Consider the following 11,808-nt stretch of genomic DNA (forward strand, 5'->3'; position numbering starts at 1 on the left):
ACAAAGAAGTGCCTTGTGTTTATATTTGTGATATTTCAATTGATATATATCAATATATATAGTTTTCTTTTTTAACCGTAGATAATTGGATTAAAGCCTGAAGGAAGACCAAGGATAAGCTGTGAAGCAAAGAACAAGGTCAGTATTAATAAGACAGCATCTCTACTGGTTTTATATGTGTGTTAAAAATTCAAAACTGGTGTATTTTAGTCATCCTTGTTGCATTTTTAGTTATCTCTAGTTGTATTTGAAAAGTAAAATTATGCCAACTTTGGGGGACAAATTTTTTTGTTGTTGTTGTTTTGGTTTTTGGGCCACACCTGGCAGTTCTCAGGGTTACTCCTGGCTGTCTGCTCAGAAATAGCTCCTGGCAGGCACAGGGGACCATATGGGACACCGGGATTCGAACCAACCACCTTTAGTCCTGGATCGGCTGCTTGCAAGGCAAACGCCACTGTGCTATCTCTCCGGGCCCGGGGGACAATTTCTTTTTAAATTTTTGATAATACAAAACAATGCCAGGAGTAACTCCTGTGTACCCACCAGGTGTGGCCAAAAACGAAAACAAAAAAAAAAACAAATTACATAAGTTGATGTCTGTTTCCTTCTCTTCCACTTTTCAGGTTTTTAGTTTTGGGCCACATCTGGTGGGCTCAGGAGACCATGTGTGGTGGCAGGGTTCAAACCTGGTCAGTGCCTTAACCACTCTGGCCTCTACTGCATGCTTTTGAGATATTCCAAGACTGCTGCTTTCCTTCCCCACCCCCTGTTCCCATTTCCTTTCCTCCCCAGATGTGGTGTGGTATCATCATCTTAACTTCCTTTGTTTTCTTTTCATGCTGCAAGTGTGCCTTCACACAAGTGTATAAATGACTGGGTAAGCCTTCTGAGAGAAAACTCTTGCAACTTTATAATTGTAAAACATTTACATTATATACAGATATTTTTGACTTTTGACTTAAAATCTTATACATTAAAATACTTAAAAGTGGGTCGGTGAGAGATAGCACAGTGGTAGTGCATTTGCCTTGCACACAGCTGATCCAGGAGGGATGGTGGTTCGAATCCTGGAATCTCATATGGTCCCCGAACCTGCCAGGAGCGAATTCTGAGTACAGCCAGGAGTAAAGCCTGAGTGCGCTGGGTGTGACCCAAAAATAAACAAACACGTAAATAAAAATACTTAAAAGTGTGAAAGTTTTTTTCTTTTTCCCAGAGTGGAATTATTTTTTAAAATTTTATTTATGGGGCTGGAGAGATAGCATGGAGGTAAGGCATTTATTTGATTTGCCTTGCATACAGAAGGACAGTGGTTTGAATTCCAGCATTCCATATGGTCCCCCGAGCCTGCCAGGAGCGATTGCTGAGTGTAGAGCCAGGAGTAAACCCTGAGCGCTGCCGGGTGTGACCCAAAGACAAACAAAATTTTTTAAATTTATTTTGCACTTTGGAGGCTAGGGCAATAGCGCACTTGCTTTGCATGTGGCCAACACAGGATGGACCCCGGTTAGAATCCCAGCATTCCATATGGTCCCCTTAGCCTGTCAGGAGTGATTTCTGAGCACAGAGCCAAGGAGTAAACCCTGAGCAATGCCGGGTGTGGCCCTAAAACCTATAATATCTATATTTATATCTGTATATATCTATATATATGCGCACTTTGGTGTCATACTCCACAATATTTAGGTTTTACTCCTGGCTCTGTTCAGGAATCAGTTATGTTTAGGGGACCATTCTTGGGTCAGCTGAATTTGCCAAGTAGGCACCATGCCTGCTGTACTAAGGCTTTGGCCCTCTGAGTGGGATTCCTACTGAGGAGAAAATGTTTTTTCATATTTTTTTGGGGGGTGGTCACACCCAGCAGCGCTCAGGGGTTACTCCTGGCTCTATGCTCAGAAATCGCTTCTGGCAGGCTCAAGACCATATGGGATGCCAGGATTCGAACCACCGACCTTCTGATTGCAAGGCAAACACCTTACCTCCATGCTATCTCTCTGGCCCCTGTTCATGTTTTATTGAATACAGTCTTGGGTGAGTTTTGTGGAGATTGGATCTAAGTCCTTGAGGGATTTGGCTGTAGGTGTTACCTCAGTAAGTCTAGGGAAGACTCCAGATTTGCACTGGGCTGTAAAGTTTGCAGTGATGTTTGAAGCTGCTCATATGAGATCCAGTGCGTGCTCTTGCACACCCATATGCATTTCACAAGGGTAGAATTAAAAGCCAGGCCGAGTGTGGGTTCCTTTTTTGCCTTTGGGTAGCACTCCAAATCACTTCTGGCAGGCTCTGGGGGCCTTATAGGATGCCTGGGAGTGAATCTAGACTGGCCAAGTGCAAGACAAACTTTGCCCTACCTGCTGTGGTATTGCTCCAGACCCAAAGGTGTGGCTTTTTACACTGTTTACAATATATCTGTGACCAGTGGCCCTCATTTCCTATTCTATGCCTTTACCAACTTAACCAGTATACCCAGATGAAAATCCACACTGTTTCTTCAGAGCAGATGCTATGTCTGAACTGAGTTGTTTTGTTTTTTTTGTTGCTGTTGCTTTTGGGTTCGGCCAGGTAGACGTGCTAGTTCCTTGTGAGTATACCTGTTGGCTAGAGCACCAGCTACCTAGATGGACTTGATGATGAATGTCTGGGGCCTAGAAAGGCAGGCATGTAGGGCCAGAAGAGAAAGTGTTTTAAACTCCTTTTCAGGGTTTTTGTTTTTTTGAGCCTTTACCCAGTATTGTAGCTAGTCCCTTGGGGTTTAAGTGGATTTTCCTTCTATGTATCATACATCTTTTGGTTCTAGGATAATTTGGTGAAATGTTAATGGAAAAATAGCTGATCTAATGTCTGTTATTGTTTGGGGATTCTTTTACTTATTTATTTTATTTATTTAGGTTTTTGGGCCACACCTAGTGATGCTCAGGGGTTATTTCTGGCTATGTGCTCAGAAATTGCTCCTGGCAGGGTCGGGGGACCATGGGATCGAACCCACATCTGACCTGGGTCAGCCGCATGCAAGGCAAACGCCTTACCACTGTGCTATTGCTCTGGCCTCTGAAAAGTAATTTCAAAGGAAAATTCTGGAGGGGCTGGGGAAATAGAACAAACAGGTAGGATCCTCCCTGTCTCTGAATCCCATTCAGAACTGATTCTTCTATTATTTTCTTTTATTTATTTTTTTGGGGGGGCACACCGGTGGTGCTCAGGGGTTACTCCTGGCTATGCGCTCAGAAATTGCTCCTAGCTTGGGGACCTATGGGACTCCGGGGGATCGAACGAATGCAGTCTGTCCTAGGCTAGCTTGCGTCACTGCTCTTTGATTTTTGAAGAGGGTTTTTTTTTTTTTGTTTGGTTTTGGGGCCACATGCTCCGGATTCACTCCTAACTTTGGGCCACATACTCCGGATTTACTCCTAACTTTGTATGGTGGTGGTGGGCGTGCGTGCGTGCGTGTGTCTCTCTCTCTCTCACTGGACTTGTCTTTGCTCTGAAGAGTCATGTATAAAGTATATAAAATTATTATTGCAGGTAGTTAATTTGTTTTGTTTATACAGTTTTATGGGTTTGGTGTTTAGAAAGACCACACACAGTTACTTTGTTGGTTAGACCTCAAGAAAAGCATGTTAAATCTTACATTTTGCTCTAGCCTAGTTATGTCAGGATTCATAAATTTTAGGTGTGTTGCTGAAGAATTGGTAGAATATACCACAAGTTTTGTCTTTTGAAGTTTGATCTGCTTGAATTGCTTTTATATAAAGCTAAGGGTCCACAAAACACTGAAATCCTGATTGATTGCAGGATTTGTTCTTAGAAATGGGACCTTTTCTTCCTAGGAATTTGAAGGATGATTTCCACCAAGGGGCCTTTGTTTATTTTGGAGGTCATATCCTGGCTCCGTGCTTAAGGACCAACTCCTAGTGGGGCTCAGGGACCATGTCCCCATATGGAGTGCCACGGACTGAACTCATGGTTGGCCTCGTGCAAAACAAATGATAGTTGGGCCCGGAGAGATAGCACAGCGGCGTTTGCCTTGCAAGCAGCCGATCCAGGACCAAAGGTGGTTGGTTTGAATCCCGGTGTCCCATATGGTCCCCTGTGCCTGCCAGGAGCTATTTCTGAGCAGACAGCCAGGAGTAACCCCTGAGCACCGCCGGGTGTGGCCCCCCCCAAAAAAACAAAAAACAACAACAACAAATGATAGCATAGTATCTATTTGTACTCTTTCCAGACCCGATGCCATCATTCATTACTCTCTTTTGTGTTTTATTTCTTTACGAAAGTGAATAAGCCACTGCTTATTTGTGGCACTGGATGTGGGCCTATATCATAGTTCAGTGGTAGAACTCTGACTTGGCATGTGAAGTGAAGCCCCAGGGTCCATCCTCAGTACTGCCTTATCCTATGAAAGCACATTTGCTGAGTACTCATGTTCTTTCCACAAGAAAGAATCAGTGCAGACCTGACTATAGCTATAGGAACAGTGAGAAAAGAGCAAGAGAACGAACTTTATTGTGTGGCTCTAGGATGGCCTCTCTTTCCCTCTCCCAGTTCCACACCTCAGGAAGGCCTTGGTACGGTGTCTGACTGGAAACAACAGAGATGCCTGAAGGAGGCACCTAAACATTTGTGGGACATCTGTGTTTGTGTTAAGAATAGGTATCTTTTTCCCACTGGAACCACCATCTTTCAGGGGAGGCCTACACTGCATGTTCTCTGGATATTTAGAAAACATGGGGTGGGGCCGGAGTGGTAGTGCCACGATGGGGCATTTTCCTTGCACACGGCTGGTCCAGGACAGACCTCAGTTCAATCCCCGGCGTCTCATGGTCCCCCGAGTCAGGAGAGATTTCTGAGCATCACTAACTGTGGCTATAAAACCCAAATTTAAAAAAAGAAAACATGGGGCCGGAGAGATAGCATGGAGGTAAAGCATTTGCCTTTCATACAAAAGGTCATTAGTTCGAATCCCGGAGTCCCATATGGTCCCCTGAGCATGCCAGGAGGGATTTCTGAGCATGGAGCCAGGAGTAAACCCCTGAGCACTGCCAGGTGTGACCCAAAAACCAAAAAAAAAGAAAAGAAAAGAAAAGAAAACATGGGGTAGTTACTTTGGCCACTGAGACACAGTATTACGAGGCGCAGTATTACAAGAAAAGTGATGGTGTAGGGGTAGGGTGGCACTTTCCAGAAACAGCCCCTAATGGGACTGAGTCTGTTGTGTCACTTAGGTTGTTATTGTTCTGAACAAAGGGCAAGATTATTATTTTTATTTATTTATTTATTTATTTTGGTTTTTGGGTCACACCTGGCAGCGCTCAGGGGTTATTCCTGGCTCTATGCTCAGAAATCGCTCCTGGCAGACTTGGGAGACTATATGGGATACTGGGATTCAAACCACCATCCGTCTGCATGCAAGGCAAGCACCCTACCTTCATGCTATCTCCAGGGCTCCCCCTTTTTTAATAATAATGGTGAACAACCAAAAAGTTAGTGATGCTTGAGCAGTGATGGTGGATCACCATGAAATAAATCATCCCTTAAAAATGTTGGTTGGCTGGGGCCGGGGAGGTAGCACAGCGGTAGGGCGTTTGCCTTGCAAGTGGCCGGCCCAAGATCAACAGTGGTTTGAATCCTGGCATTCCATATGGTCCCCGGTGCGTGGCAGGAGTGATTTCTGAGCACAGAGCCAGGAGTAACCCCTGAGCACTGCCGGGTGACCCAAAAACCAAAAACAAATAGTTGGTTTGGAGGGTTGGAGAGATAGCACAGAGGTAGGGCAAATGTTTGCCTTGCATGCAGAAGGACAGTGGTTCAAATCCCAGTGTCCCATATGGTCGGTCCCCTGAGCCTGCCAGGAGAGATTTCTGAGCGTAGAGCCAGGTGTAACCAGTGAGTGCTGCCGGGTGTGAGCCAAAAACCAAAACTAAAAAAAAAAAATGTTGGTTGGAGGAAGTGGCTTCATGATGATGATCCTCCACCTCAGATTGGAGCCAGGAAGACTCCCTGTGAAGATATGTCCTCTCACTATGTGACCTGTGCCCGCACATTTGCCTTTCCTGCCTTTTATACACAGGCTACTGTGTATAAAACACACAATACACATAGGAGAAAGTCAGTGAAACAAGGAGAGGAGGGCTTCAGGCAGACTTAAGTCTGTTTTTGTGTTCCTGCACAATTGAATCAGTGTCTTCAGATCTGGAAGTGAAACCTGCAACAATAGCACTCTTTAAACTTGTCTTTGAGTCTAGACATTGCAATGCTTATCCACTCTATTAAAAAATGACAGTAATGGAAATTAGTCTTATTTGGAATGTGTTGTACAGTTATTTTATTTTTAAACTTTTATTGGTTGATTGATTTTTGGGCCACGCCAAGCGGTGTTCAGGAGTAATTCCTGGCTCTGGACTCAGAAATCGCCACTGGCAGGCTGGGGGACCACATGGGATGCTGGGAATCGAACTGGGTCCTTCCTGGGTCAGCCGCATGCAGGGCAAATGCCCTACGGATCTGCTATCTCTCCAGTCCCTGGACAATGTTTTTTTAGATTGCTTATTTACCAGGGTGCTAGAGATAATAAAAATGAATAAGCTTATTATACTCAGTTTTTCTATTTATCTCTTTATTCCTGTCACTTTTGGGAGGCACATCCAATTGTACTCAACCATTAATACTTGTCTGTCTTGGGGACATCATTTATACTCTTCAGTTACAGTTCATTTGAGTGATTTCTCAGTGATGCATTTATTGTTGTACATTGTGACCAAAAAAGTTTTTTTCTGTTTGCTCCCAACTTTAGGATGAAGGAGAGATGACAGCTATATTCAATTATCCTCCCTTAGGAGCAATAGATATAAAATACTTTCCATATTATGGGAAAAAACGGCATGTAAGTCTCCTTCAGTGGTGGTGAGTTTGGGGGGAGATTTTGGTGGTTTGTTGTTCTATACGTGGGAGTTCTCAGGGCTACAAAAGACCTCAGTGGATCTTTTTTTTTTTTTTTTTTTTTTTTTTTTTTTTTTTTTTGGTTTTTGGGCCACACCCTGTGACGCTCAGGGGTTACTCCTGGCTATGAGCTCAGAAGTTGCTCCTGGCTTCTTGGGGGACCATATGGGACGCCGGGGGATCGAACCTCGGTCCGTCCTAGGCTAGCGCAGGCAAGGCAGGCACCTTACCTCCAGCGCCACCGCCCGGCCCCTCAGTGGATCTTTTGTGTGGCCCAAAAGAATAACATATCCCTATCCTTTACCAAGTACGAATGGTTATGGAGAGACAGCTTTATGGTTTGAGCCCAGGCTTAACGTATCAAACAGCTGTTAGCTAAAAGGGAAATTCACACTAAAATTACAGAAAGTCTGAGAAGACTGCTCATGTGATAATTAAAACATGGCTTTACAGCTGTATTTAGGAAGGTTATAGCCACAAAATTCTTGGTTTTTGGGTCACACCCGGCAGCACTGAGGGGTGACTCCTGGCTCTATGTTCAGAAATCGCTCTTGGCAGGCTCAAGGGACCATATGGGATGCCGGGACTCGAACCACTGACCTTCTGCATGAAAGGCAAACGTCCTACCTCTATGCTATCTCTCCAGGGGGGCCCCCCCCAAATTCTTACCAGTAAAAATTACTGAAAATAGATTACATTGGCCACTTATTGGGGTGGCTTTCCAAAAAGATATAGATGATGATAGACCTAAACCTTGTTCTTTTGGTTTCTTTGAAATGTCATGGGATAAAACAGCTGTTGACAAAGTGTAGGTGAACTTCCTATATGCAACATTTGGATTAATGTGGGTTTTTTTCTTTTTTCTAGCCAAATTATCTGCAGCCGTTAGTTGCTATCCAAATCGATTTTCCTCAGAAGACGACCAATGAAGTCTCAGTTAACTGCACTCTCGTGGACTCACCCAACCTAAAGAACCACGACGACCGCGATAAGTTTCTGGGACGAATCTCGTTCAAAGTCATAATGCATAGATAAAACGCTAGGATATCTCCAGAGTAAATGTGTTGTCTGTCTTCGTTTTGTATCAGCTGGATCTGCCATTCTAGAACTAGGATCTCACCTTGGAGAAGTGTGTGGTGCCCGACACTGGGGTGATAAGCTTCCCAGCCACAGTATTCCAGAGTGACCTGCCTTTGAACCAGGGGAAGTGCCAGGCAGGGTCCTGAATCTCGAGATTTTGAACCTTGGAGGGTTCTAGGTAGTTTAATTACCAGTGTCTAAAGCTTCCTCTGCTGTGTCTGTAAATATTTTCTAGATGATATGGTTGACTTGACTTATTTTGATGCCAACAGGGTCTGAGAGATTAAAAAAAAAAAAAAGCTTCATAGCCACCATCAAGTAACTTTGAAATGCCAAGAAGGATGGGGAAACTTGGTTTGGTTTATCTATCTAATCTGTCTGTATATGGAGAGGAAAAAAATAAAAGTGGATTTGAAAAGTGGTCATGGATTTTGGGGGTAAAGTGATTTTGTTTTGGGGAATCACACCCAGCAATGCTCTGGATTCTTCCTGGCTCTGCTCAGGAGTGAGCTGTGGCAGCCTTAGGGGATTATGATGTGCCCAGAGATCAAACTGGGGTCCGTGATATCCAAGAAGTGCCTTAGCCCCTGCCAGATCTCTGGCCAACTTCTTGGTTCTTTAAACAGATACTTCACTTTAGACCCTAAGTTGGGGATGTGAGAATCAGAAGCAGCATGATGGGAGAGGATTAAGTGGCTGACACCAGCTTTTTGCAGTGAATAGCATGGTCCTAAGGTCTTTCTGGAGAGCTTTCCCTGACCCTACTGTGTTTAGGGACCGAGTTCCTAGCAGCCAGCTTCTTTCTGTTTTTTTGGGCCACACCTGGTGGTGCTTGGGCTAATTCTGCACAGGGATTATTCTTGTCAAGCTCAGGGGACCAAATGGATTGTTGAGGATCAAACTCAGGTTGGCTGTGTGCAAGGCAAGTACCCTATTGCTGTTCTTGCTACTCCCTACTCTCCTATGAGGTTTTAGGGGTTCAAAGTGCCAAGATTTGTGGGACAGAGTTGTGACAGTGGTTATGTTGGCCTTGCACACAGCAGTCCTGGGTTTAATTCCTGGTACCAGTTATGGTCCCCCAAGCTCTCCAGGAGTGATTCTTGAGTGCAGAACCAAGAGTAATTCCTGACATCACTGGCCCAGCATGGCACCCAACACCCTCTAGGCAAAATAACAACCCAAAGCCCCGTAGTGCCAAGCCAAGACTTGAAGATTGTTGTGTATTTGACATCATCTTGATGCAACCTGAATCAAGATGTCCCACAATCGGACCAAAGGAGATGGTTGATGAAGCCAGGGTAGGTGGGTGATACTGAGCCTGAGAATAGGCCATATTTGTGGAGCCCCAGTTGTCCCTGAGGAACCCTGACTGGCTCCCTATGTCAGGAGTTTCAGATCCAGACTATATAGCAGAATAGTCCATTAAGGTCCATTGACCTTAAAGCAGGCGTCTCAAACTCGAGGCCCGCAGGCCGTTTGTGGCCCTCTGTACAACATTTTGTGGCCCTGCCCTAGAGGAATCTTTTTTTTGGTTTTGTTTTGTTTTAGTTGTTTGGGTCACACCCCCCAATGTTCAAGGCTTACTACTGACTCTGCACTCAAGGATCACCCCAACTTTGCCTCCTGCGGCCCCCAGGTAAATTTTTGAGACCCCTGCAAGGGATGTTAGGGTGCTACATCCAGTAGTGCTCAAGGCTGACACCTGGAAGGGTTTTTGGGGAGTCATAAGTGATGCAAGGGATCCAGCTGAGGTTGGCCACACGCAAATCAAGTGCCTTAATACCATTATGGTCTCTGCAGGCCCTCTGCATTGGAGGGCCGAAGCCTCCAGAGAAGGTACATTTTCCACTTGGGAAGCATGACTTGGTGTCCCATTAGCCATGGAACAGCCATGTGTGTGGGTTAAACAATCCAGGTGGTGCTAGGGATCCAGAGCCTTTGCTGCTTGCTGTTCAGTATTCTTTGCTTCAACCATGTGCATTGGTATCATACCAGCTGCTCAAGTATATACGCACAATGTGAGTTGCTGATCTCTGCAACTGAATGCATTGTGGGTGGGTCATAGCCTACTATGGGAAATTAACCCTAGATCCTGGATTGGAGATCATTTTCACAAAAGACCATGCATGTAGTGCAAGTGATGGGATGCAGCTCACTACCCCAGTCCTTTGAGTCATTTCTTGCCCCAGAACCACTGGGGTAGGGGGAGAGGACTCTACTGGGCCTTAGCTGATAAACAGTTCTGCCACTATGCAAACTATAGACCGCGGGATCACCTCAGCTAGGAAATATGCTTTGCTTAGAGACTTCACTGGTCTATATCCTGTCCTCCCTTTTTTTGTTGGGATGAGGATTTGGATCTCACACATGCAAGGAAGAGCTGAGCCCCTTTCGGCCCCTCTAGCTTGTCATTTTGACACAGCAGAAATGAGTTGATGAAAAAGTGCTATATATTCCTTATCTTTAGAGGAATGTGAATCCAAACAAAAATAGCCAGTGCTAACTGGACTGTGGGCAAGAAAGGGATCCTTCACTGCTGGTGGAGATGTCAGCTGCTCTAACTTCTTGGGAAAACAATGGCTACCTCAAAAAACTAGAAATTGAGGCATCTGTTCCAGCTGCCAAAACATTCCTGTGTTCATTGCAGCATTATTCATAATTCATATTAGTCAAAGCCTGGAATCAACCCAAGTGTCCATGAAGAGATGATGAATAAAGAAACTATGGCACAGATTATTTATTTATTTATTTTTTGGTTTTTGGATCACACCGGCAGTGCTCTGGTTACTCCAGGCTCTATGCTCAGAAATTGCTCCTGGTAGGCTCGGGGGACCATATGGGATGCCGGGATTCAAACCAATGACCTTCTGCATGAAAGGCAAATGCCCTACCTCCATGCTATCTCTCTGGCCCGGTACAGATAATATTTAAGGAAAGACGAAATAGGGGCTGGAGCGGTGGCGCAAGCGCGAGGCATTTGCCTTGCGTGTGCTAGCATAGGACGGACCACGGTTCTATCCCCTGGCATCTCATATGGTCCCCCTAGCCAGTAGTAACCCATGAGCCTCACCTAGTGTGGCCCCCCCCCAAAAAAAAAAAGAAAAGAAAAGAAAAGAGGAAATAGTGAAATTTGCTGTTAGGTGGATGGATCTGAGGAATATCAAGTGAGGTCAGAGAAGGAAGGGCACAAAACGATCTCACCCATATGCTATGCATAAACTATCAAAGTAGGGGAAGAACAAGTGCCCAGAGCAACAGGTAGTGAGAATGGTCTCTGGTGGGGATGTGGGGTTGGGGTTGTCACAGAGGAGGATGTGGTGCTAAGATGTTTTATGTACAAAAAACTCATACATTACAAGCCACAGTGCCTGAAGTACAGCAGGTAGGGCACTTGTTCTATATGCAGCAAATGTGGGTTTGGGACCCAGACCCCACCAGGAGTAAGCCCTGAGTCCTGCTGGTTGGGCTCCCCAAAATGGAAGTGATAGAGGTCTGATGGGAGTGTTCAGTTCCTGGTTCATGAGAAAGGAGTTTTCAGGATTCCCCCGATAGTCACAGTGGAGCCTGAGAACCCTATGGAGTGGGTGCTGGCTTAGGTTGTCTATCAATGTGCCTGCTGTCCCCAGACCTGCCCGCCCCCCCTCCAGCCCCTTACCTGTAAGCCCAAGTGGGGGAGGGACGTTCTGTATTTTAGACACTATTTTTCTCTGTGCTATCCTGGCAGTACACGGGCTGCGTGCAAAGCCAATGCTTTTTACCTTCTGTAGTGTTTCAGCATTTACTGAGAAAGTG

The 11,808-nt window shown here is 45.2% G+C and overlaps 1 protein-coding gene across 1 annotated transcript in view; it reads left to right on the forward strand.

Moving 5' to 3' along the window:
- ATP1B3 (ATPase Na+/K+ transporting subunit beta 3) overlaps positions 1 to 8,359 on the forward strand; it is a 37,525-nt gene extending 29,166 nt beyond the window's left edge. Inside the window, exons 5-7 of the mRNA XM_049785360.1 lie at positions 82 to 142; positions 6,798 to 6,880; positions 7,804 to 8,359. Of these exons, the coding sequence (XP_049641317.1) occupies positions 82 to 142; positions 6,798 to 6,880; positions 7,804 to 7,971 (312 nt within the window). The 3' untranslated portion in view covers positions 7,972 to 8,359. The remainder of the gene's footprint in view (positions 1 to 81; positions 143 to 6,797; positions 6,881 to 7,803) is intronic.
- Positions 8,360 to 11,808: the final 3,449 nt, after the last annotated feature.

The sequence above is a fragment of the Suncus etruscus genome, chromosome 13 (assembly GCF_024139225.1).
Source record: "Suncus etruscus isolate mSunEtr1 chromosome 13, mSunEtr1.pri.cur, whole genome shotgun sequence".
Classification (NCBI taxonomy): domain Eukaryota; kingdom Metazoa; phylum Chordata; class Mammalia; order Eulipotyphla; family Soricidae; genus Suncus; species Suncus etruscus.